This window comes from Pleurodeles waltl, chromosome 2_2 (assembly GCF_031143425.1).
Source record: "Pleurodeles waltl isolate 20211129_DDA chromosome 2_2, aPleWal1.hap1.20221129, whole genome shotgun sequence".
Taxonomy (NCBI): domain Eukaryota; kingdom Metazoa; phylum Chordata; class Amphibia; order Caudata; family Salamandridae; genus Pleurodeles; species Pleurodeles waltl.
Window position 1 is genome coordinate 211916239 of NC_090439.1, and position 27886 is coordinate 211944124.

A 27886-nucleotide genomic window follows, 5' to 3' on the forward strand; every position below is an offset into this window, starting at 1 on the left:
AATCTAAAAATCGTGTGAGCGCTCATTTTGATGTTGCACATGAAGATGTAAGGTGATTCATTTTAATCATCAAAAATTCTTATTTTTCTAACTTTGAAGTCACTTTCAAAGTCTCGAAGAGATTTTATTTCATTTTGACACAGTATTAAATAATATGAAGCTACACTATTCCTTGTGGATATATTAAACATTGACAACCTTTCTAAGTAGCCTTTTTAGGTTGAGCGTAGTGTTCGACATGTTGTATACTTTTTAAGTGTACTTATACTGTGAGTTCCACTGATTTAGTTTGTTGGTTCCACTGTCATTCAAAAATCTTTGCTTGCTAGTGGTCAGTTCTGCCTCTTTGTCCTGCCTTTTTCTCTTTGGCAGCATCACAAAGTATTTGTATACTTATATTGAGTTCCAGTGATTTCATTTGTTGGTTCCACGGTCATTCAAAAATCTAAGCTTGCTAGTGGTCAATTCTGACTCTTTCTCCTTCCTTTTTCTTTTTGGGAGCAGCACAAAGTACTGTAGACTTAACGCTATGCCCTGCTTATCTCTTCTGTAAGGGACTTTTTTTCTTAGCATTTGCCTGTTCGTCTTACACTGTGGGTGTGTGTTCAGCTCCTCATCCCCACCAGCTCCCTCTGTAAACATAAACCAGCAGCAGAGTGGCCAGCTCGCCCTCTCTCTTTTTCTCTTATTTTCAGTCTGTGTGGCAAGAAAAGTCCAGTTAGTAATTTACTACCCTAAGAGCTCGAACACGGGCAAACACGAAACCATTGCATTTCAAATGCATGTTTAATTTGTTTACTGATTGTTTCTTTTGTTCCTGGGCAGAATGGGAAGGCTCTCCTTCGCTCAGCTGCTCCCCCTCCCTGCCTTTTGAATTCCATTGTGATTGAAAACAAGGTTCAACCCTGTATACTTGTTCACTTTTGTCTGAGCCCTTCGCATTCCATGGCCACGAGTGGCTGATTTGTTGGTTTTGCTTTCTGAAATGAATGCCTCTCAGGCTTCGCCCAGTCGGCGGCCAATAGAGGGCATAAATCGTTACCATTTCAACAATTTTGTTCCCCAGAATATACGGAGCGAAACTTCCCCCCAATAAATTCTGATAAACATCTGTAAAAACTCAGAGTTTCATCCTACCAAGGGCTAGTGGAACTGAAACTGCTCTTTCTAGACATATGTCAAATGCATTTTACCTTTGACAGGAGAATGAAATCCCTAACAGTGAAATACAAAAAACAGAATATGTAATGAAAAAATGCACTACCACCAAAGGCATATACAAATTAGCTGTATAATTGCTTCTCTAAAACTGAGAAAATTAACCCAAAATACTCGACCCACAGCTATCCTTACTCGCTTAACATTGTAAATAAAAAGCAATTGGAAAACATACGAGTTCGTTGGCATTAGTAAGTAGCTTTGATCTGTTATTCATTAGAAAATATTTGACCTCGCATAGTTAACTTTCAGAGTGCGATGCCAGAGATGCTTTCAAACATCATTTACTGGTCCTTGTTAATTAATTCACTAATTCAATCGTTGGGTAGCTTGCACAGCATCCTTCATTAAGAAAACACGCCTATAATCTGCTTTGTAACAATGAAATTGATTGCAAATAAAGTATAATTTTGTTTTTGGTGCAGATGGTACCAAATTCACAACGTTAAAGTAACACAGGTATATTTCAGTGAACTACACAAATCAAAAAATAGATGTACCAATAGGAGAATAATGTGAGAAATAACAAAAATTTAATATTACTAGCAAATTGGTTTTATGGCATTGCTGTGCTAAAGCATCACTTCAGGAGGGCCACACACTCCTGCTTAAACAGACAGTATCTACCCTGAATCATCTTTCTGGGACTCAAATGCCCCTGACTACCATTAATTTAATGTCATTTTGGTAAATAAGTGTGTTATAGGATGAGTTCATGGGATTAATTGATGCCCCAGGAGGGCTCATGAAACAGCATCAAACTGTAATCACCTCCTTGAATTGTTGTTTCAGGAAGCCTTGGGTCTCTACGGCTCCACCAGAAGTGCTCATCACTGTCTGGGTAATGTATTCCCAGCATGTATTTGTAATGGAATTAGCACTACATTGCATAGTTTATTCATTTAAAGGCAGCTGCGAATGGAACATATTTTACTTCAACAAAGTGATTTAAATTTTTAATCTTTGTTGCTCCAAAGACAGGTTATTTGTAAAGCGAACAGTGGGTCACACTTTGCAATGCTAATAAGTATACATTTAGCAAATGTGCAAGAATAAATTCAGCTAGCGTGTGCGTGATAGGTGTACATCATCTCTGTGATACCCTTCGACATTACAGTAACTGTAAACATTGCCAACTACATGGAGTACATAGTAGGTTATGGAAGTCAATGGCATTCGAATTTTAAGGCAATAAGAATCCAATTGTTGTTTTAGCAAAGTTGGTTTAAGGCTAGTAGGACGTAGGCATCACTATTAAAACCGTTCTAATCCATGAGCACATGCTAATGTCTATAATATATACAACGTTTCTAGCATTGATCCAGGGAATAGATATGGCATGTCTGTGAAACATGAAGTAAAGGATTGTGCATCCATTTTGAGATTTGCAAATGTAATCAAACCATTATGCAGGGATTGAAAGATGGCAATTCGTAGGTATGTGGCTTAAAGTGTGCTGGCACCAAGCTTCGACTTTCCACCCAGATCGATTATTTGCCGTTTTATGTTGTTGGATCCCAGTAAATAGGAGCCGTGAAGCGTGCCCTGCTTCTCAGGGAAGGTAAAGAGCTCATGCGGCCATGTACATTACTGTAAACAGGGGACTTTGGCACATATTATAAGTGAGATGCATCGAAGCGATAGGTCCTTCTGATTGGTAGGCAATGGCATATCACTACAGGTAATAAGTTAGGGAACAGATAGACCCTCCTACGACAATGACCAGGAAACAACAAGGCATAAAGGATCAAAGAGATAATGAAGCAGACAGCTGATAGGCTAGCAGAAGCGGTAACAGTTTATCTGCCTCTTACCGTTTAACTGCCAGAGCAACAACCACGAAATGAGACTAATGTTGCCCGCCAGTATCACTGTGCGAGCTTATAGTTCCCATATCGATGAGCAGAGGACTGTTAGAGGATACTAGCACCTTTGTATGAGGATATTCACTGTGTGCTTTTAAGGGTCAAGCACACAAAGTGCTCTGTCTCTGTTGTTATCTCTGTACTGGCTTGTAACCACACCCATCAGTTTGGTTGGTTCGTGGGCTTGCCTTTTAAAATTGGCTTGATTTGATTAATGAAAGGTATGCATGCATCATGCCTTCTCCAGTGTTTAGCCTTCCTTGAGCACACCGGGCAACTACTGAAAACATACAAGGCTCCATGTTTTCCATATGGTTTCTGGACTACTTTTTCTCTTTGTTTCGTAGGTAGCGCGATCTCGCTGGGCATTAGTCACTCGCTTTGCGAGACATCGATCCTGTTAATAGATAATTGCACTTTTGCCGGTTACATGGATAATTGCACTTTTGCCATTAACATGGATAATTGCACTTTTGCCGATATGTTTCACTGCAAGCTAGCTTCTGTTTCCTTTTGTGTGTTTGCTTCATGGCTGTTGGATCACTTATTTGAAACTGTTTATATTTATTTTTTCAGTTTAGGTGGCAAGAAAAGTTCTGTTAGGAGTTTACAACGCTAAGAGCTCTAACTCGAGAAAAAGCGAGGCCCATTGCATTGCAAATGCTTGTTTCATTAGTACCTGCAAACGTGTATGACTATTACTATAATGTGACGGTTTTATTTAGTATAATACGATTAATTGGATAATGAAAAGTGCAGAGAGCAGGCACTGACTCCTAAGGTAATAAATAAAACTCTATTTCTTGTAGAAAAGGCATACTTTAGGGGAGGGAATCAATATTTGATTATTGCAAAGATGTAAAAAGTACTTATAAAAACGCCTGATAAAGAATATTGGTTATTTCTCTTTATAGAGTCACTGGTATGTGTCTGAATAGACCAGTCCTCAAAAATAGTGTTGGGTACTTAGTGTAGTTAACAGATGAAGCCTCTGTGGGGAATAGTTGCATAGCGTGTAGTGCTGCGGACTGTGGTGCTATTGAAGAATGAAATACCGTTACAGGAGTATTTTGCAGACTAGTAGTTCTGTTGTATTAAAAAAACAATAGCTGGAAATCAAGCGATAGTTGTGTCGACATGTATAGGGTTATAAAAGGAATGAAATGTTGTCTACCTGGAATAGGCAGAGGACAAACTAAATTGACGTTGACGTGCTGTCACCTGTAATGCAGAAAGTTATAATTCTATTGGTGCTCTTCGGTCTTGCTTCCCTCGTCAGCTAGCAGTAGAGCTACACTTTGGGATTCCTATTCACTTTCCGAGAGGATCTAGCTGCTCTAAGGTGTGTTATACAAATATATTACACGTGAGAAGCATGTGGCTAAATGTAAACAGTCCAAATCTAATTAGGTGCATTGTATGGAGTTATAAACAAGGTGCCTGGATGTAAGTAGGCACGATTTGGCAAAGCCAATAGGTCTCCCCTAGAAAAGAGCTATTGACTAAGCAATGTGTTTTTGCCATGTCATACACCGGTTTAGCTGCGGTGCACAATGGCTAAAAGTTAGCGGCATGGAGTAAGGGAGTAGTGTTGTAGAGTGGATTTGTTAAAGTAGAGGGTCTTAGAGTGGAGTAGGGGGAGTACAGGTTGTAGAGTTGAGTAGAGTTTAGTGATTGAGTAGCAGAGTGCCGTAGAGTGCAGAAACATGGAGTAGAGCGGTGTAGTGTAGAGTGGAGCTGATTTGGGTGGAATAGGGTGGAGGGGGTTGAAGTGAATTGAGATAGTCTGGTGGATTGGGTTGGAGAGAAGTGGGGTGGATTGGATTGGGGTAGAGTGGGGTGGATTGGGTGGGGTGGATTGGAGTGGGTGTACAGGATGGGGTGGATTGAAATGGAGTGGGTTGAAATGGGATGGGGTGGACTGAGTGGGGTTAATTCAACTGGATTGGGATGAGTGGACTGAATTGGAGTGATAGGACTAGGGTGGAGTGGGTTACATTGGTTTGGGGTGGCTTGGAATGGAGTGGATTGGAGAGGGGTGAGTAGGGTGGATTCGATTGGACTGGGGTTGGATGAATTAGATTGAACTAGAATGGGGTGGATTGGATTGGCTGGAGTGGGGTGGACTAGATTCATTGGATTGGAGTGAGGTGCACTGAACTACAGTGGGTTGGATTAGAGTGGGGTTGATTGTATTGGACTGGAATGGGGTCGGCTGAATTGATTGTATTGGACTGCAGGGGGTGGACTGAACTTGGGTGGAGTGGGAAAGATTGGAGTGCAGTGGGGTTGATTGGAGTTGGGTGGAGTGGGGTGGATTGGAGTAGAGTGGAGTGGGAAAGATTGGAGTGCAGTGGGGTGGATTGGAGTTGGGTGGACTGAATAGGGTGGATTGCAGTTGGGTGGATTGAAATGGGATGGAGGGGATTGGACTGGGGTCTGGCGGATTGGGGTGGGATAGATTGGCTTTCCTGTTGGGTGGTGTGGTGTGGATTGGGGTGGATTGGATTGGGGTGGGGTGAAGTGGGGTAGATTGGAGTGGATTTGAGTGGGGTGGATTGTGGTGGATTGGACTGGAATGGAGTGGGGTGGATTGAAGTTGAGTGGATTGGTGTGGGGTGGATTGGATTGCAGTGAGGTGGACGGTTCGGAGTGGGGTGGATTTTTGAAGTGGGATGGATTGGAGTGGGCTGGATTGGACTAGACTGGAGATGACTGGATTTGAGTGGGGTGGATTTGAGTGGGGTGAGGGGATTGAAGTAGGGTGAATTGGATTGGTGTGGGTTGAATTGGATTGGAGTGGGGTGAATTGGATTGGAGAGGGGTGGACATTTTTGAGTGGGGTGAATTGGAATGGGGTGGGGTGGATTGGTCTGGAGTGGAGTGGATTAAGGTGAGTTGGATTGGACTGGAGTAGGGTGTATTAAGAAAGACTGAATTGGACTGGAGTGGGGTTGATAAAGGTGAAAGGCACTGTAGTATGGTGGATTTGAATGAGGTGGTGGATTGGAATGGGGTGGATTTGGTTGCAGTGAACTGGATTGGAGTGAGATGCATTGGATTGGAATGGGGTGCAATGGATTTGAGTGGATGGAATGGGCTGGACTGATTGGAGTGGGTAGAATTGATGTGGGCCAGACTGGAGTAGGGTGAACTGGACTGAAGCATGGTGGATTAGATTGTAGTAAGGTGGATTGGAGTGGAGTGGATTGTGGTGCATTGATTGGCATGGAGTGGATTGGGGTGGTGTGAGGAGGATTGGATTAGAGTGGGATGAATTTAATTGGAATGGGGTGGAATGGATTTGAGTGGGTGGATTAAATTGCACTGTATTGGAGTGGTTTGAATTGGTGTTGAGTGGACTGAACTGGAGTGAGCAGGACTGGGGTGGATTGGAGTGCAGTGGGGTGGATTGGATTGGAGTGGGGTGGGGTGGATTGATTGGTGTAGGGTGGATTGGGGTGGAGTGGGGTGGATTGGAGTGGGATGGATTTTTTGAGTGGGATGGACTGGAGTGGGGTGGATTGGATTGGATTGTCATGTGGTGGGTTGGGTTGGAATGAGGTGGACTTGTGGGAGTGATTTTTGAAGTGGGGCGTTTTGGAGTGGGGTTGGATTGTAGTGTGGTGAATTGGATTGATGTGGGGTCGAATGGATTGGAGTGGGGTGTATTGGACTGGAGTGGGGTTGGTTAAGGTGGATTGGAGTGTGGTAGGTGGAGCGAGGTGGGGTGGATTGGGTTGCACTGATGACTGGCATGTGATAAATTGGATTGGAATGGGGTAGAATGGTTTTGAGTGGGTGGAGTAGGTTGGAGTGGAATGGAGTTGGTTGGATTGGTGTAGGGTGGGGGTGGGCAGGACTGGACTGGAGTGGGCTGGATTTGACTGGGGTGGGGTGGATTGATTGGTGTGGGGTGGGTTGGGGTGGAGTGGACTGGGTATACGTGGACTGGATTACAGTGTGGTGAATTCTTGTGGATTGGACTTGAGTGGAGTGTGATGGTTGGAGTGGGGTGGATTGGATTGTAGAGGGGTGGGTTGGATTGGAATGAGGTGGACTTTTTGGAGTGGGAGTGATTTTCGGAGTGGGGTGGAATTGTATTGTGGTGAATTGGATTGGTGTAGGGTTGAATGGATTGGAGGGGGGTGTATTGGACTGAAGTGGGGTGGGTGGATAAAGGTGGTTTGGATTAGGGTAGATTGGATTGAGTGGGGTGGGTTAAGGTGGACTGGAGTGGAATGGATTAAGGTGAATTGGATTGAAGTGTGGTAGGTGGATTGGAGTGGGTTGGATTGGCACGTAATGAATTGGATTGAAATGGGGTGGAATAGTTTTGAGTGGGTGGAGTGGGTTCAAGATGGTTGGATTGGTGTGGGGTGGGGTGGAGTGGGGTGGATTGGATTGGGTTCAGATGGATTGCATTGGATTGAGGTGGAGTAGGATGGTGTGGATTGGATTGGTGTGACGTGGATTGAATTGGAGTTGGATGAATGGAACTGGAATGGAGTGGAAATGGATTTGAGGTGGTAGATTGGGTTGGTCTCCTTGGAGTGGGTTGGATTGGACTGCAGTGGGGTGAGTTGGGTGGAGCAGACTAGAGCAGGATGGCTTGTGTGGATTAGATTGGTCTGGGGTGGATTAGAGTGGGGTAAAATGGGATGGAGTGGGGTGGATTGGATTGGAGTTAGGTGGGTTGGATTGGAGTGGGGCAGATTAGAGTTGGGCAAATTGGAGTGAGGCAGGTTTGAGTAGGGCAGATTGCAGTGAGGCAGATTGGAGTGGGGCATATTTGAGTGGGGTAAATTGGAGTGGATTGGAGTGGGGCAAATTTGAATGAAGCAGATTTATTAGGGCTGCAGTATGGTAGATTGTTTTGGATTGGAGTGGGACAAATTGAAGTGGTGCTTATTCATTTTAGTTTGTGTGGGGCAGATTGGAATGGGGTCGAATTTTTGGGTTTGGAGTTCAGAAGATTGTTTTGGACTGGAGTGGGAAAGATTGTTTTGGATTGGAGTGGGGTAGATTAGAGTGGGGCAGATTATTTTAGATTGGAGTGGGTGTTTGTTTGGGACTGGACTGGGGCAGATTGTTTTCGACTGGAGTGGGGCAAATTGTTTTGGATTGGAGTAGGGAAGATTGCTTTGGAGTGGGGTGGATTGGATTGGAGTGGTGTGGAATGGGGTGGAGTTGGCTGGATTGTATTGGGGTGAGTTGGATTGAATTGGATTGTGGTAGATTGAATTGGAGTGAATTGGAGTGGGGCCAATTCCGGTGGGGTAGATTGTTTTGGATTGGAGTGGGGCAGACTGGAGTGGGTCAGATTGGAACGGGCAGATTGCTTTAGATTCAAGTAGGGCAGATTGGAGTAGAGAGGATTGGAGTTGGATAGATTGTTTTGGAATAGAGTGGGGCATATTGGAGTGGGGCAGATTGTTTTGGATTGGGGTAGGGCAGGTTGGAGAGATGTGGATTGGAGTGGGGTGGCTTGGACTGGGGCAGATTGTTTTGGGTTGGAGCGGGGCTGATTGGAGTGGGGAAGATTGTTTTGGATTGAAGTGGGGCAGATTTTTTGGTTTGGAGTGGGGCTGATTGTTTTGGATTGGAGTGGGGAAGATTGTTTTGGTTGGAGTGTGGCAGATTGGACTGGGGCAGATTGTTTTGGATTGGACAGGGGCAGGTTGGAGTTTGGTAGACTGTTTTGGATTGGAGTGGGGCAGATTGGATTGGTACGTATTCTTTTGGGTTGGAGTGGAGCAGATTGTAGTGGGGCGAATTGGTTTGGATTGGAATATGGCAGGTTTTTTGGATTGGAGTGCAACAGATTTCTTTGGACTGGAGCCGGGTGGGTTGGGAGGGTTGGAGTGTGGTGGACTGGAGTGGATTGGGATGAGTGGTTTGGTATGGAGTGGCATGAATTGGAGTACGGTGGATTGGTCTGGTCTAGGATCAATTGAATTGAGTGGGGTCGATTGGTGTGGGGTGGATTGTCATGGATTGGAGTGGGGCAAATTGAATCGGATTGGGTGGATTGGGGTGTAATGCACGATTATGTTTTTAAAGCATCATTTTAATATTTACACATAGGAAAGAAACAGTGCTGCTTTGCAATATTTAGAACAAGATAATCTCTATCTTTTGAGAACAGCGCCTACTATTAAAAAAAAAAAAAACAGGAGTGCAAAGGGAGAAAAAAAGATTTGGCAAAATAAAAGAAAATAGTTAACTATAGAAAATAAACCTTTGCGATTTTGTTTGGCCTACTGGGCATGCTTTTGCCAGTCACACACCTTCTGATTGCAGGGCCCTAGAAATTAAAAAGAAGTACCTCAATCATGTCGGGAGCAGTGGATAGGCACTGACTAAGTTGAATCAATCAGTGCTTGGTCATGCTCCACAGACAGGAACGGAAATGATGCTAGGCCTGCAGTGGCGAATTATGAGACTTTTTAAAAAGTGCCACGCAAGCCAACAAATGGTAAGCAACAGATGGGATTCAAGCCCCTTTTTATAACTTAGGGCATGCTCTTGTAGCTCAACCCTAAAAAAAGGTGGCATTGCATCAATTTACTTATCCATAACAGCACTGGCAGAGTTGAAGTAGTATGTGAATAATTTTGCTGTGATTTGTAAAGAAAAAATGCCTCACTGGTTTTACTGTAATCGGCTATAATCAGTGCATGCTTAACTGGGATCCAATTTTAACTGGCTTTGGCTAATAAATAGTATTTTAGCTGCCTTCTGCTATGCATGTGTCAGATGTGAAATCCAACCTGACCCCCGAAAGGGTATCGAAATTCATTTTCAGTCTAGGTAAAGAGCTACACACACCCTTGCTGTAAGGCCGTGCGTTGTGCTCGGAGTACAAAAAGTAGCAGAAAATAGCTACTATTTAAATTCCACCACAATTCCACTCACAATTTCTAACATTTGGCTCATTCTCTAGTTTATGACAGAAGTAAACCCCAAAAGTCGCATTGACAGCCATTGTTTTTAAATCTGGCTAAATGCAGCTTTAATTCGCATGACCTCATGTAATCATAAATAAAAATGTTTTCTGAAAAGCAGTGCAGAGCGAGGGCCTTCGGCTCCATCGATTTGAAGATCTTATTCTTAATGGTTATTTGATTGGGTATCAGTTGTGTTATGAATTATAGCATCGTAACTCACATAATTTCAGGAATTTTGCATTCAGCTTGTTAAATGAAATCCCTGTAATTAGGTTATATTGCGTAATTACACTGCCATTTGAAAATTATAGCGAACAGCATGGGAAGAATTAAACCACCAGAACATGAGTGGCTGTTGTGCGTGGTAATTGAGTTGTTTGCCCTTTGATTTAGTGCAAATGCTTGTTCATGGCATATATTGACGCAAGGTCGCATTTCATGCTAAAATTTAGAGTTAAATGACACATTTGCATTTCACGTAATTGCACGTAATTTTCCAGATATTTTGTGTAATTACATGAACACAAAGTATTCAAATTTTGCACGCCCCCTGCTCATTATCCTGACTAGTAGTGAGGTGTGACTGAAGCTTTGCTTACGGCTGTTGGAAAAGCGTCCTGACTCCATCTGTTTACGAATGATAACCTTTACAGGTTTTTGATTGGGCTGTAGTTGTGTTAGCCTGCCCATAAAGTAGTTCCATTGCTCATAATTGATATTGGCATTGTTAACACACACCCTGTGCCAAATGCAGTACAAAAGAGCTTTCAGTCGAGTAACCTTGTGCTAAATACAAAAAGCAAGGGTTTTACATTGTGAACTATGACAAATACAATAAAGAGGGTTTTACATTGTTTAAGATGGAGAGACCTTTCAAACACTGATCTCTCGCTCGGGGGTGGGGGGCTGCAGATGCCTGGCTTTCATTGTAAACATATAAAAAAACATAGTTGTTTATTAGACTTATTGGTCCATATTAACATACAATAGATTTTTTTTAAAAGCAGATGATCCAACCAGTCAAACAATTCAAATTAAAACAGTGTATTAAAAATGATTACATAGTCACAAACTGGGTACTATTAACATTACAACTGAGTGTGTAAGTAAATAATTGGATACTATGTTCCAGTGGTGGCCGTCCTTTAGGGCGGAGGGGCCACGCCCCCCCACCTTTTGCCCCTCATGAAGAGTGTCTGTCAGGCTGAACAAAGGTCAGCCTGGCAGACACTCTCCATGTTCAGCTCAGGCAGCCAGGAGCAGACATGCGCGATTTGCGCAGACTCCTGGCTGCCTGAGCTGAACTTTGCTGGGCTGAGGAGGTCACAGCTCCTATGGGTGTGACCTCCTCGGCTCAGCAAAGGTGCCTCGAGGCCCTCCCCTGGGTGACGAGGAAAGCGTCACCAATTGACACTCTCCCTGGGCGCTTCAGTTTAAGCCCTGAAGTGCCCAGGGCGAGTGCCAATCAGTGGCACTTCCTCACAGAGTGGGGTGGGGTCAGCAGTCTCACTGACCCTATCCCACTCTGTGACGAGGCTGGGACTGCTGCCTTCCCTCATTGGGAAGGCAGCAGTCCCAACCCTCCTAGGACCCGGAGGCTGAAGGTAAGTGTGTGTGTGTGTGATGTTTTAAATTGAATATTTGGTGTGCGCATGCATGGTTGAGTGTTTTGAGTGTTGTTATTGGATGTGCGTGCGTGTGTGTGTGAAAGAATGAGTGTGTGCGATCTTTTAAAATGAATGTTTGGTGCGTGCATTCATGTTTGAATGCTATGAGTGTTGTTAATGGATGTGCTAGCGTACGTGCGTGTCTGTGTGAAAGAATGAGTGTGTGTGTGTGTCCCGCCCGCCCCCCTCCCTCCTAAAGCTGTCGGCCGCCACTGCTATGTTCCATGTTCCTAACCCCACCTCTTTAAGTATAGTTTTGAAAAGATCCTCTATCTCTGCTACTGCGAAAAGGCAAAAGAGCCTGCAATGAGATGAATAAAACAGAGAGCGGGATTGGCACGAGCATGAAATTATTTTGGATATAGTGCATGTTATTATACACCCCTTATCTTAGTAATTACAAGTGATGGCTTACCACCATCTTCAATTTGGTGATAAAATGGGAATGTTTTGCAACCACTTTTCAGTCGCAAAACCATTGTACATACCCATAATGTTGCATACATACCCATGTGAATAGGCATTAGGAAGGGATGCCATAAACACACCCCTTACAAATACTGAATTGGAATCCCAAATTGTGATCGGTACATTTGAAAATGCTGTTTCGCTTTCGCAAATGCTTGATCCTGTGAACTGGGCAGTATGCAAATGCAAAAAAGCTTGGTACAGTTGGCCCTAAGTACTTTTGTCTAGTTGATGATGAACTAGTGGCTCTATTACGTAACAAATTCCTCTTCAATTATTATAATTCTACTGCTGGAAACAAATGAAAAGCAAATAGCAATTTACTACTTGCAAACCTGAGCTAGTGATTACAGCGCCATCTGTTTATTTTATTAGGCACCGTTCCCATGATGCCTCTTGAGCAACTCCTCAGTTCTAGCTTGTTTGTACCTCTTGGTTTCTCTAATATGAACATTAAAGCTGCTGTTCTTTCTATATTGTATAGGATGTACTCACTGCATTGGAGCAGTTCAAATGTTACCACCACATCTGGCAGAGAGACAAAGATGATGTAATTGAGAGATTCATTCTTGGAAATCCTTTGCTGTCTGAATTTGAATCTCAGATTCTACATTTCCGAGGCTTGGAGCTGGAGATTAACTCAGAGCCTGATTACATCTGTGTGGGAACAATAGCACTTTATACAGGTGAGATAAGTCATGTTTATAGTAGCCCTACATTTATGATTCATTGTTCACATGAGTATTATTTATACAAACATTAGGTATGACCAACAAACAGGCTATGTCAGTTTGGTGTCATAGTTAGTAGTAATGGATGGCATTCATTGTATCTTATATTTTGCATCTTTATGCTCAACAGCAACACAGTTATAAGGGAGAGAATATCCAATATCTCAAAGTCTATTCCAGGTATCTGCTGTTAGTGCTTTTGTGAAAAAAATTATTTAGTTTTCAATGGTTTGCTCATACTAGCAAATAAAGCTCAGATGGACACATTTGTTAGAAGTTTCATAGAATGCAGTTATAAACACATCAACCAACAGATCATTCTCGGTTTATTTACCAGGAATGTACATTACTCCAATCCTCCCTTCAAAGTCCCAAAACCTAAAATATAAGGGCCCCATCTCAATATGAACACTCTTCATTACAATAGACAAATACCTGCCCTAGTTTTTGTACTTCTCACCATGCCCCTTTCCCACTGGGTGTGGGAAGCACAAAGGACAATGTTCCTATCCACTATGACAATCCAACCTTAGAGCACAGCCACAAGATCAGGCTGTTATATATGTGAAAATCATTTTGGCTTCATAGTGATGTTTGTGTGTGTACTAGTGAATACGATAAAGAGCAAGAGCAAAGGGTTTCATAGATAAGGAAGTTTAAACATATATATATATATATATATAGTCAATTAAAAAACAAAGGTTACTGGGATGTTATAGTCATCTTTTAAATGGACAAAACCACTTGTTATAGTTATCTCAAAAACGATGGGGGTCATTCCAACCCTGGCGGTCGGTGATAAAGCGGCGGCCAACCCGCCAACAGGCAGGCGGTCAAAAAAATTGAATTCTGACCCTGGCGGGAACCACCAACACAGCCCGCCACTTTAACACTCCAACCGCCACGGCGGGACAGACAAACAGCGCGGCGGTCACCGCCAACAGTCAGGCTGCAGACAATGTACCGCCCACAGTATCACAACTCACCAATCCGCCACCTTTTCCGGGGCAGGAGCCCCGCCGATAAAAACACGGCGGAAACAGACTACGAACGGGAAAACGCTCACCTCTATACACTCCACGAGGACGGAGGACAGCATGGAACCCGAATTAAACATCCTACCAGCTCTTGTCTACCTGCTCATCTACCACGAGTACGAACTCCTGCGCAGAAGACAACGGTGAGTACTGCACCTACGACACAGGGGAGGGGGGAGGACGAAAGGTTACGGGCACACACATACGCCCCCCCCCCAACTATCAACATACCAATGCAGAGCAACAACTGAGTGACACACCCCAAACCCCCCTGAAAAATGCAAAGACAGAATAAAAATGTCAAATTAAATTTATGTATAAATTAGGTTCATTGAAGTCATGGAAAATTATCGTTATGAAATATCAAAGCAAAAATCATGAACAGTGCGAAAGCTATGTACATAGTCAATAAGTCCTGCTCAGTGTGTCAAATATCCACAGTCCGTGGGCCAATGTCTACCAAACACATGGGCAAAGCCCACACAGGAGACCTGAGTCCGTTGGAGAGAACACTGCTGGGGCATCAGATGACAAAACTACAGGCACCTCAGGGGGAAGGGAAGGGGGGACACCTCAGCCACAGGAGTCCACGACGCCAGAACCACGAAAGGGCCACCATGCCCACTGTGCCATCCTGGGGAGTGCAAAGCCACAGTCCATCAGGTGGATTACAGATTCCACTGGTCATGGAGGAGGCAGGGTGCCCAGAGTGCAGCGTGAACACTAGCTCGACACAGAACCGGCACTGTCAATGGGCCAGCGGAGCTTGACAGGAAGGGCCCAGCGGAGCGGTGCTTGAGACGGCGGGGCCCAGCGGAGCAGTGCTTGACAGGAAGGGCCCAGCGGAGCGGTGCTTGACAGGAAGGGCCCAGCGGAGCGGTGCTTGACAGGAAGGGCCCAGCGGAGCGGTGCTTGAGACGGCGGGGCCCAGCGGAGCGGTGCTTGACAGGAAGGGCCCAGCGGAGCGGTGCTTGAAAGGAAGGGCCCAGCGGAGCGGTGCTTGAGACGGCGGGGCCCAGCGGAGCGGTGCTTGACAGGAAGGGCCCAGCGGAGCGGTGCTTGACAGGAAGGGCCCAGCTGAGTGGTGCTTGACAGGAAGGGCCCAGCGGAGCGGTGCTTGAGACGGCGGGGCCCAGCGGAGCGGTGCTTGACAGGAAGGGCCCAGCGGAGCGGTGCTTGAGACGGCGGGGCCCAGCGGAGCGGTGCTTGACAGGAGGGGCCCTGTTCAGCGGTGCCTGTCTTCACGGCGGGGCCCTGTTCAGCGGTGCCGTTCTTCTCGGCGGGGCCCTGTTCAGCGGTGCCGTTCTTCTCGGCGGGGCCCTTTTCAGCGGTGCCTGTCTTCACGGCGGGGCCCTGTTCAGCGGTGCCTGTCTTCTCGGCGGGGCCCTGTTCAGCAGTGCCGTTCTTCTCGGCCGGGCCCTGTTCAGCGGTGCCTGTCTTCACGGCGGGGCCCTGTTCAGCGGTGCCTGTCTTCTCGGTGGGGCCCTGTTCAGCGGTGCCTTTCTTGTCTATCAAGGGAGCCAGACCTGTCCAGGACTCCCTGCTTAGACGCCCTCCGACCGTGCAGTTGCTGGACCCTCCTGTGACGGAGTCCTGGGCCCGTGGGTGTCCTCTGTCACACCCGGGATGGGGCGTGTGGGGCCCTCCTGGTCCGCGCCCCTGCTGGCTGACTTCTCCGCCCTGCTGCCCTTGCCCTCCTTCGATGAGGCTCTCTGGCCCTTGCCTGCCCTTGATGTTGTGGCAGGTGACGGGCCACGACTTTGCTCCTTGGGGGCAGCCGTGTCAGCCTTCTCACGGCGGGCCTTGGTTTTACGGGTTCTCTTTCCAGGGGGGGGGGCTGGCTGTCCCCTTGCTGCTGGCCGATGTATCTGTGCTGGGAAAGGGTGGACTCCAAAACCCGTGCACAATGGTCAGACTTGATGCAGGGCTGGTGGTGGCTGAGGTGCTCTTCGGACTCTTACCAGATGGAGGGGGTGGGTCAGGTGGTGCAAAGAGGTCAAGTTTGGAGAGGAAAAGTTTTTTAGGAGCAATGGGAAGGGTAGGTGCAGTGGGTATGGTAGTGGAGGGAGAGGATGTGGTTGTAGGAGAGTCAGGTGTGCTGTCTATGGGTGCAGGTGCTTGTGACGTAGGCTGTAATGTGTGGTGGTTGGCTGTTGTGTGGGTGGCTGCCTGCGTTTGTGTGTTTTGGAAGAGGGGGTGACAGACACAGTGGGAGAGGACACAGGGGACGTGTAAATGGCAGTGGGGGTGGTGACTGCACGTGTGCGGACTGTACTGGAGGGTGTGGTGGTGATGGAAGTACTGGCTGATGGTGGTGTGCATGCAGGTGTGAGTGGGGATGTCACAGGGAGGGAGGAGGGAGACGAGGAGGAGGGGGACACAGAGGTGGTAGTGACTGTTGCCATGGCTGCATCTGGATGTTGCTTGGGTGAATGCTTGTGGGATCTGTGGTGCTTATGTCTGGATGAGCTGCCCTTGGGTGTTGAGGTGTGTGCAGGCTGGTCTGATGGTGTGGATGGGATAGGCTGAGGAACAGAAGAATGGGAGACAGTGGAGGCAGTTAGAAGAGGGAGGCTGGAAACAGGGACAATGGCTGCCGTCAGTGCTGAGGCCAGAGCATTGAACGATCGTTGATGGGCAGCCTGACCCGAATGAATGCCCTCCAGGTATGCATTGCTCCGATGCACCTCCCTCTCTACCCCCTGGATGGCATTCAAAAGGGTAGACTGCCCAACAATGATGTCTGTAGGAGGTCAATGACCTCCTCACTGAGGGCAGCAGGGGTAACTGGGGCAGAGCCTGAGGTGCCTGGGGCGAAGGAGATGCCCGCCTTCTTGGGCGAGCAGGCACGGAGCGAAGGCTGAGGGGCTGCTGGGAGGGCGGAGCTGGTGCGCTGGGTGGCGGCTGTACCTGTTGAGGCGGGGGGCACGGATGTTGCCACCACCGCTAGGGAGCTCTCTTCCGAGGACGTGTCAGTGTCGCTGGTGTCACCACGGGTCCCCGTTGTGGAGCTCCCCTCGCCCTCCGTATCACTGGTGACCTCGGTGTCTGTAGCATGGCCCACCGGGGCCTTGTGAGTTGCAGCTCCCTCGTGCTCCGATGCCAATTCTCCTCCGCCTGATGATGCTAATGAACACATGCACAAGAAGATAAAGAAAAAGGGTGGGGGGAGAAATAAAGACAGGTTGAGTGCATGCATTGTCAACACTGTTGTCGGAGAGGACAGACACAGGAGCCTCCAGCACTACGCCGCGCAATCGGGGTACACTACTCAGTACTTGTGACTAGGCCTACAGGTCTATGGACAACAAATGCACACATAGGTGATGCTGGACCATGGATTGCTGTACTTGGCACCCTACAAAGTGGGGGGCGGGGGCACAGGGCCATGCCTAAAGGAGGGGACTACACTACAGAAAGCGCCCTGGCCTAATGTCACCCACAGCCCTCCTCCCCCACCCAGACACCTCCACTGCGCGTAGAGATAGCAGAATGTGCTGGTACTCACCCCCTTGTGTCTGCTGTGATGTCCTCACGCGCCCATCCAAATCGGGGTAGGCCACCGCCAGGATCCGGGACATCAGGGGGGTCAAGGTACGACTGGCACCCCTCCTACGTTGGGAGGCCATCCCCAGCAGTGACTCGGCGGTCTTCCTGGTCCCGCGGCGGATGTCCTCCCACCTGTTTCGGCAGTGGGTGCCCCGTCTGTTGTGGACCCCCAGGGTCCGGACTTCCTTGGCGATGGCACGCCAAATGTCGACTTTCTGATGGGCGCTGACTTATTTGACATGTACAGGGTGGGAAAGGAAATTTCAAAACATTTCTGCATGTCAGATGTGATTGCCCCCCTCTCCCCAACCCTGCCATGTGGCACATGCTCTCATCTGTCGTGCCTTACACTCCTCTTTCGCTCCCCACCCCACCATCTTACATCCACCATACACAACCCAGGCATAGCCCATTCAACGTGCACCCAGTGTACTTACCTGTTGGTCTGGAGGACCGTAGAGTAGCGCATACTGGGGCAGGACCCCATCCACAAGTTTCTCCAACTCTTCTGAAGTGAAGGCAGGGGCCCTTTCCCCAGTCGCAGCAGCCATTGTCTCTTCCAGACCGAGGTCACAGCAGCACTTGCAGTTTAGGTCCTCTCCTGTGGATGATCAGGTCTCGAGTGATTAAGCAGATAGAAAATGGCGGTCACGCCCGCAGCGGTGCGTACCGCCGCGGTGCGTACCGCGACCGCCGGCGCACATCGTCATTGGCTCCTGAGACCCATAGGGTGCAATGTTAACCGATGCGCCTTCGCACTGCGGTCTTCGACCGCCTACCGCCACGGTGTGCCATGCCAGCGCGTTGACCTCACATCCCACTGTCACACTTCTCAGGTCAGGCAGCCGCCATTACAAGGGCCCACATGGCTTAATTACTACTGCGTCACACAGGCCTAGGCCTTGCATTGCCACTCATACAAGCCTTTCAATGCATAGCGATTCGTGTACTGTGCAAGCTGGGTGAACGTACCTGTGGGTTGCTTGACTCTGCACTCCATGTTGTCCTTCCTAGGCACTGTCCGCTGGGACTTGCGAGGAGAAGGATGAATCCTCCCGTGTACCGACCGCTGGTGGACCTGTCGACAATGGAAGAACGACATATTATACTTCGATACCGACTTGACCGAGCCACTATACATGAACTGTGTGCCCAGCTGGAGCCAGACCTGATGTCCCCCATCCGCCAACCCACAGGAATTCCCCCTCTGGTGCAGCTTCTGTCAGTACTCCATTTTTTGGCAAGTGGATCTTTTCAGACAACAGTGGCCATGTCATCAGGGATGTCTCAGCCTATGTTTTCTAAGGTTTTGTCCAGAGTGTTGTCTGCCCTGATGAAATACATGCAGAGGTACATTGTTTTCCCTGAGGAGGGTGATTTGGCCACTGTAAAGGGTGATTTCTATGCCCTTGGACATATCCCCAACATCATTGGTGCCATTGATGGGACCCATGTGGCTTTAGTACCCCCAAAAGACAATGAGCAGGTGTACAGAAATAGAAAAAATTACCATTCGATGAATGTCCAGGTGGTCTGTTTGGCTGACCAGTACATCTCCCATCTAAATGCCAAGTTCCCTGGGTCAGTGCATGACGCGTATGTCATGCGAAATAGCAGCATCCCTTATGTGATGGAACAGCTACAGAGACACCGTGTGTGGCTAATAGGTGACTCTGGTTACCCCAACCTGCCTTGGCTATTGACCCCAGTGAGGAATCCCCGGACCAGGGCAGAGGAACGGTACAATGAGGCCCATGGGCGAACTAGGAGGATTATAGAACGGACCTGAAGGCCAGGTTTAGGTGCCTGCATATGACAGGTGGATCCCTAATGTACTCACCAAAGAAGGTGTGTCATATCATTGTGGCCTGCTGTATGCTTCACAATCTTGCATTGCGACGCCAGGTGCCTTTCCTGCAGGAGGATGGTCCAGATGGTGGTGTTGTAGCAGCTGTGGAGCCTGTGGAGAGTGAAGAGGAGGAAGACGACGGGGACGACACGGACAACAGGGACACAGTTATACAACAGTATTTTCAGTAGCACACAGGTAAGAATCACCCACGCCATTTTACATTTACTTCTGGCCTCCTGCATCACTACTTTCTGTGTTTCCCCCCAGTTCCTTTTAACTGATTTTTGACTTTCCCTTCCCTTTTCAGAGCTGTATGACCCACAGCGTGACTTCTGCTTTGTTTGACCATGGACTAATGCTTATTGACATTGGTATGTTGTCATCACAATGTAACTGAACATTATTGCACCATTATGTGTAATACATTTGTTAAGAATACAAGCAGACTCCTGATTTTTGAAGTGCAATTGGTGATTTATTTTAAGTGCTACATATAGGTCCATGATAGTAAAACGGTGATGGGTGGGGGTGGAGTAATGTCCATGGCAGAGTCCAGTTCTCAGTCTCACAGGTGCATTGTCCATATGCCTGTGGAAGGATGGAGCAGGGGCTGTTTAGGGTTTGACAGGGTGACAAGGTGGGACAGTGGGATGACATCAGGGGGTATCTTATGCTGGCGGGGGTCTTGGCATCCTACTCTGTCTTCTTGTGTGATCTCAGGTTCCGCTTGCGGGGTGGTTGATCTTCAGCAGGAGGTGGGGTTCTGGTGGCCTGTCGTTGTGTGGGGCCTCCTGTCCACTAGCGCCGGAGGAGGTGGTAGGCTGTTCGTGGTCCGGGTTAGTGACAGGGGCCCTTTAGGGTGCCACATGGTCCAGCAATGTGGTGACTATCTGGTTGAGGGCCAGGACGATGGTCCCCATTGCGGAACCGATGTTCCTGAGTTCGTCTCTGAACCCCATGTACTGTTCCTCCTGCTGTGCCTGGATCTCCTGGAACCTGGCCAGTACCGTCGCCATCGTCTCCTGGGAGTGGTGGTATGCTCCCATTATGGTGGTGAGGGCCTCTTGGAGAGTGGGTTCCCTGGGCCGGTCCACCACCTCTCGCACAGCATCCCTCCCAGTTCCCCTGTTTCCCCGGGCCTCTGTCCCCTGAACGGTGTGCCCACTACCACTGCACCCAGGTCCCTGTTGTTGTTGGGGTGGTGGGTCAGCCTGGGTGCCCTGTAGTGGCGGACACACCGCTGATTGACGCGTCCTGGAGACAGAAGCATGGGCCCGCTGGGTGGGAGCTGTGCTGGTATTCCCAGAGGGGGTTGGGTCTGCTGTGGCCTGTGTTTGTGTGTGGGGAACCGACTGTCCAGAGGTCCCCGATGGTCCGGGCTGGTCATCAGGTTCTAGGTCGACAGAGCTGCTGTCATCACTGGGGGCCTGTTCTGGGGGCGGGATGGACAAATCTGGACCCTCCTGGCCGGTGTGTTGGCGTTCGGGCCCTGCAGGGGTAAAAGAGTATGGTTATTGCTTCTGTGTGTGCCATGGCGTGCGATTTGTGGGTGCCCTTGTCCCCCAGTGCTGGCATTCCCTTGTGGGAGGAGTTGTGAGGGTGGTTTGTGGGGGGGGATGGGTATGTGCAGTGGTCATGCTTAGGTGATGGGTGTCCATGGTTTGTGTTGGCATTCAGGGATTGGTGTTGTGTTGGGTGGGTTGTGCTGGTGAGACATTGCCAGGGAGGATGTGTGCTGGGGGGTTGGGGGTGAGGGTGGGGGTGTGGGTTGGCATGCTGGTGGTTGGGGGGGTGAAGTAGTTGAGATTAGACTTACCAGAGTCCATTCCTCCGCCTACTCCAGCGAGGCCCTCAGGATGCAGGATGTTCAAGACCTCTTGCTCCCATGCTGTGAATTCGGGTGGAGTGGGTGGGGGTCCCCCGCCAGTCTTCTGCACAGCGATGTTGTGTCTTGACACCATCGACCGCACCTTCCCCCGTAGGTCGTTCCAGCGCTTTCGGATGTCTTCCCGGTTTCTGGGATGCTGTCCCACAGCGTTGACCCTGTCGACGATCCTTTGCCATAGCTCCGCCTTCCTGGCTATTGTGGTGTGCTGCACCTGTGTGCCGAAGAGCTGGGGCTCTACCCTAATTATTTCCTCCACCATGACCCTGAGTTCTTGGTCCAAGAACCTGGGGTGTCTTTGGGGTGCCATGGGGTGGTGTGGATGAGGTGTGGGGTGGTGTTTGTGGTGATGTGAGTGGTGGTGTGTGGTGATGTGTGCGTGGATGTGGTGTGGGTGATGATGGTGGGTTCCTGTGTGTGTTGTGGTTTGCGTTCCCTGTGCTCTCTCTCTGTGTATTGCGCCTTGTCTCTGAATTTCGATTTGGGGGGGTTTGTGGGTGATGTGGGTGTGTGTTTTATATGGTGATGGGTGTGTGGGAGTGGTGTGTGTATGTGTCTCAGGTGTGTGTATTTTGAATTGTCCAATGTGGCTGTGTTTTGTATGGGTGTGTGTATTTTGAGCGCGGCGGTGTGTACCGCCAACGGAATACCGCGGTTGAAAGACCGCCGCGTGGATTGGTGGGTCGTAATGGCATGGGCGTGTTTGTGTTGGCGTGGCGGTGGAGGTTTGGTCATCTCCAGTTTATCGCTGACCGCTGATGAGGCGGCCTTCCGTGGATGTCGGTTTTTGGCGGTTTGGCAGTTGTGGGTCAGAATGACCGTGGCGGTTTACCGTGGTCGCGGCGGTAGAATGGCGGTCTTCTGACCGGCGGTAAGAGCCTTTTACCGCCGAGGTCATAATGACCCCCAATATCTAGTGCCCTAACGTAACTATAACTCGTGTCCCCACCACGCACATTTTTCACCAAAAGTTTACTGAACATATTACATTGATATTGTCATTGATGTTATCAAAGATATCATAAGTGCTGTAATTTGTGGGGTGATTAGCAGCACATGGTGAAGGGCGTGAGTTGTAGTTACTTAAGATAACTCTATACCCAGTGAATTTCTATGGTTTTGTACATTTAAAATGTGAGCCTAACTATAATGTCCCTATAACCTTTTGTTTTTGTGTGAATTTCTATGTTTTTTCAAATTCTATTTCCTAGCTATAATCTCCCTGTAACCTTGGTTTTTTTCAGTGAATTACTGTGTGTTTTTGTACAGTAGTTTTTATTTGTATATGGTAATCCTGTGCCCTGATGCCAACCTCCTATAAGCACCCAACCTTGCACCGTGCACAACCTTCACCTCTGTGCGTCAGGGTTTGTCTGCAAGCCCTGGCCTGCAGCCAGACCCTGCGGCCCGCCCCCCTAACCACCCAACCCTATTCTGCACATAGCCCGTTGGCCGTGCGCAGCAGGATTTGGCTGCAGCCTGTTTCTCTGGGTGTGAGAATAGGTTTAACTGGGTGTATCTGGGGATGAGATTGGCTGTGAGAGTCTCTGGGTGTGAGAGTGCATGCATCAGTGTCTTAGTGGGTACATCTGTATCTGCGCAGGTCTGTGAGTGGGTGCATGACGGTGTCAGTGAGTGTGTGAGAGTCTGAGTGGGTCTGTGAGTGGGTACTTGAGTGTCTCAGTGGGTCTGTGAGTGGGTGCATGAGGGTCTGAGTAGGAGAAAGAGATTGAAAGAGAGAGAGAGGGAAAGAGTGAGAGAGAGAGATAGAGTTTTTTAGGATTTGAATCATGATATACTTAGAATAAGATATTTCTGTACAAATTGAAAAGTGTATTTGTTAAATAAAAAGAGTGACATCACCTTTCAATATGAGCCTTCAACTTTTGAAGTTAAAGATACATTAAAGGAAGGAAATGATCACAGACACACCTGGAGTAGAACCTTAAACTTTTAGAGTGAGGGTCTGAGACCTTAGCCATTAGGACATTGGAATATATATGTATTTAGTCCTCATTTTTTTCCCTTTATGGGCTATCTGGAACTGTGGGTGCAGCCTCAAGATCTCCCCTGCAGTCCCAGCCTGCTCCCCACATCCTGCAGGGGCCGGCATTGCTCCAGAAAGCAGGGATCAGAATTTATTAGCAGCTTCCTGTTTGCTGGAGCAATGTTTTCATCTGTCTTCTCTGCACGCAGATATTTGTGCAGGGAACACAGATGAAAACTCTGCTTTCTGGCAGCGGGACCGGTTTGACAGATCCCGCTGTTAGAAAGCGGACTTTGTTTGCTTTTGCTTGGTGGGAGCGGTCAGCTAGGTGTAAACAAATGCCCCAGGGAGGTGGCAGTCCCTGGAGCTGCGGGGGAGCTGATCGCCCACCCCCACTTCAGTTACATCTATATATCACAGAGAGGTGGCGGTCCGCAGGGCTGTGGGGGGGGGGCAAGTGGCTCCCACTACAAATAATGAAAGCCCCGGGGAGGTGGCAGTCCCTGGGGCTGCAGGGAAGGGCCGGGAGCCCCCACTACCCCCAATACAATTGAAAATGCCCCAGGAACTTTGCCCACCCGGGAAATTCAGGATTACGAAGTGTGGGAGCCCATGCAAATTTTTTTTTTTGCTGGATCCATCAATCAATCAATCAATCATCACAAATCGTGGTGAAAAAAAAGCTTTATAGCCCCAGCACCAGAGCTAAGGGGTTAGGTTGTCTCTACACTGGCCCCTTTTCTTTTTTTATTTTACTTTTTTTAGTGGGACTCGGCTGAAGCTGAGTCCCAAAATGGCTGCGATAACTTCCTGGTTTGAAGTGTTGACAGTCAATCATAGCTGAGCATTTCCCTGCACAAGCTCGTCATTATTTGTGAAGTCATCCCTGCCAGAGATATACAAATCTGAATTTCCTTTAATATCTCAAGAACTATTGAATGGATTTACAGCATATTTATTGTTTTGCCTATAACTTTGGCACCGCTTGATGAATTTGCAAGACATTTTCAAAACTTACACTTTAATCAGTTCAGCTGCTTCGGAAAGTTTCGAGTTGATCTGTCAAGCGGAGGCTGAGAAAAAGGGGGGCCACAAAACACTTTTGCCCATTCTGTGTCAATGGGATTTTTCAAAATTCTGAGCAAGACTACAGCCAAAACGCTGAAGGGAATTACACCAAATTTGGCAGAAAGACAGATCTTGGTCCTGAAAGCATACTTGTTGTGATTTGGTTTAAGTCTGTTGAGTAGTTTTGGAGAAATTAGAATTTAAAAAATATAGATGTATAGGGACACAGATCCTCCACAGATCTGACTGTGCCCCTTGAGATATCCGATTGGCTGCCAACACTTCAACCAGGAAGAGTTGGCAGCCATCTTGGGACACAACTTCAACGGAGTCCCAGAAAAAAAAGTTTAAAAAAAAGAAAAGGGGACACCCTGACCCAGAGGGACCCTACCAGGGCTTAAAAGCATTTTTTAACACATCTGAAAAATTCAGGGATCCAGATCTGCAGATTGTCCTGACTTTTAAAAACAAATGGGCGGTTTTCCTCCCTTTTCATTATGCCCCTGGGTGGACAAAGTCCTGGGGGCATGCAAGAAATAAGGAGGGGGCGCAAGGGCCCCCCTCCTTCTGGGCTTCTTATAGCCCCAGGGACCACCAGCCCCTGCAGCCCCCTGGACCACCACCTCTCTGTGGTGAAGATTTTGTTTTGTGCTGGGAGACTGTACGCCTCCCGCAGCCCTAGAGACTTCCACCTCCCCAGGGCAGATACAATATGGTATGCGGGGGGTCTGTGCACACCCCCACAACCCTGGGACTGCCACCTCCCCAGGGTGGATGTAATATGGTATGCGGGGCCTAGGTGGCCCTCGCAGCCCCAGAGACTGCCATCTCATCTCCCCAGGGCTTTAAATAAGTCAAACACTGGGGCACCCAGCCCCCCGCAGCCCTGATGACCACCACCTCCCCGGGGCTTTCAACAAATCAATCATGGGGGGGTCTGCCTGGCCCCGCGCAGCCCTGGGGACTGACACCTCCCTGAGGCTTTCAACAGATCAAACACGGGGATGGCAACTGGCCCCCCGCAGCCCCAGGGACCGCCACCTTCCCGGAGTTCATTTAAAAAGACATGGGGGTCTGTTGCTGGCCCCAGGGACCACTACCTCCTTGGGGCTACTAATGTTGGTTGGGGGCCACATGGCCCCCCTCAAGTAGCCACTGATGGCTCTGGGGACCGCCACCCCCTGGACTGGCTCCTGCTATGTCCCAGGATGCCCACCCCCCAAGGAGATAGCTGTTTGCTGTGACTTGGTGGGAGCTTTGACAGCTCCCACCAAGTCAGAGCAAACACTCCCCTTGCAGTGAAGGAGAGCTGTCAAACAACTCTCCTTCACTGGGAGCAGAGGTTTCCTCTGTTTTCCTGCCGACAGAGCTGCAGGCAGGGAAACAGAGGAAACAATGCTGTCACAGAGAAGGAGGAATGCTGGCTCCCACAGGAGTGGGGAGCTAGCTGGGACCATGAGGACCTTCAGGCTCCCTCTGAGGTCCCCAATATTGTGATTGTGTACCCTGGGGTGCACCAGGTCACATGGCCTGGCTCACAGGGATGGAGTCCCTAGGGCCAAGACTGGGCCTGGGGAGGGGGGCCACATGCCCTACTCCTCCCAAATAATTATTAGTTAGGCCGGCCCCAGGCGATAGGGTCCCTGGGGTGTGCAATATGGGCCCTGGAAAGGGGGCCACATGGCACCCCTCCCCATAAAAATTAAAATAATTAGGCTGGGCCCCAGTGGACGGGGTCCTCTGGCTGATACTGGCCTGGGGAAGGGCCCTCTCCTCCCCAAAAGAACTTATGTATACAGTCACTCATACACCTATGTATTCAGCCATACAGTCACCCATACAGTCACTGACTCACCCACTCACTTACCAATACTGTCACTAACACATTCACTAACTCATCCATACAACCACTCACACACCCACTGTCTTACCCATGCAGCAACTCATAAACCCACTCACTCACCAATGCATACACTGACACACCCAGTGACTAACCGATATAGCTACTCAGACATCCGCTAGACTACCAGCTTTCACAAGGGGAGACTCAGGCAATGGGCCCCAGAAGGCGGTCCTTTGTCATTAGCACACCTGCCATGACTTTACACTACTTAAGCGCCTCATTCTCAACTTGATGCAGGATGCATGAGGGACACGCTCAGGCAAAGCCCGGGCCAAGGGCAGGCCCATACTGCCCCCGTCAGCGACAGGAAGAGACACAGCAGGGCCACCCCCTTGGCTTTACTCGTTAACATCCTCAAAAGGGGTAAGTGCTGAGTGAATCAAGGGTCTCATAGGCGCATCTGGGCTATCTATGAGGGCATATGTATATGAGATTGTTTTGTAACAATGAACCATCATCATTGCACTAGGTCCTGTAGGCCAATAAACTGCTGTTTGACTGGGTCCCTATATAAAAGATTGCTAGCACTTTGTGGGTGAACGATTTCAAGCTGGTTTTGCCCATCTACAATGCCTGAGGTTGGGCACATCTGCAATGCACTGGGTGCCAACCTGTTTGATGTGTCTGACCGTGTTAGTATTCAGCGTGCTCATTGCGTTCTGTGCTTTTTTAAATTATGGGCACACGTAAAGCTACTGAGAAACCTGCAGGGGGCAACAAGTATATATGTAAGGTACTAAGGCACTCAGCAGAAAACCGCACTCTAAATTAAACAGGCGATCTAATAGTACAGGTGGAGGGCATACTCACATCAAATGCTCCAGCCTTCTCCCAGCAGAAGGGGTCTAGTGATGCTAAACATAAGGGAATACACCCATACTTTAATAAAAACCTCCATCAGTCTGGGTAGCACGGCTGGTTGAAGGCAGGATGGCAGTAACGTGCCTTGCAAAGAACTTCCAGCTAAACGCTGGTCAGTGGCTGATGGAGATCAGCATTTGGGAAATTTCCGCTCATCTGTAATCAATATTTACAGCTCCAATCGCTTTGCTATAGCCACTGATTCAGGGGCTTCACCAGAGAAGGAGGATCCCTCTGGCACTTCTAAGCCTGTAATTTTGAGTGACATTTGCCAGTTCAATCTGAGCGAATCTCTTGCACAGTTCCACCTACTAAGGGGAGAGATTAAAGGCTTGTGTGAGTGTATGAGCAAGCTGGTTAGCGATTTAGACATAAAGGTGGCTTAACTTTCACTAATGGTGGAGAAATTTGTACTAAAGTAGGTGTTGATAAAGTAGTAACTCAGCACAGTAGGCAAACCCCAAGTGCGAAAAGGCTCTGGGCAAGTACGTTTTTTTCTGGCAAAATAACCATATTTCCCCCTAGCTTTGAAAGAGGTGAGCTCGTTAAGGGAAGATACACTCTTAAAGAGAATAATAGCCATAGATCACAGCCTATTTTGAGAAATGTCAGCCAGAGAGACCAGAAGCCCTTTGGGTACTGCGGTTCCAGCAGCAACATGGAACACACGTGATACTCAAGTGACATCTACCTGATAGATGTCCCTAAACATCCGCGTGGAGGTAGAGAATCACAATACTGCTGTGTGAACAAAGTAATCCATTGGCTTCTTCACACTAGGGGATGCACATCAGTAATCAGGGATGACATCCTGTATGCTATTCGCTGTAGCCCAGCAGGACTCC

The 27886-nt window shown here is 48.4% G+C and overlaps 1 protein-coding gene across 1 annotated transcript in view; it reads left to right on the forward strand.

Moving 5' to 3' along the window:
- The window catches only part of DNAH5 (dynein axonemal heavy chain 5), a 4110061-nt gene that overhangs the window by 1772644 nt on the left and 2309531 nt on the right, over positions 1-27886 (forward strand). The window contains exon 23 of the mRNA XM_069219645.1: positions 12653-12854. Coding sequence (XP_069075746.1) covers positions 12653-12854 — 202 coding nt within the window. The remainder of the gene's footprint in view (positions 1-12652; positions 12855-27886) is intronic.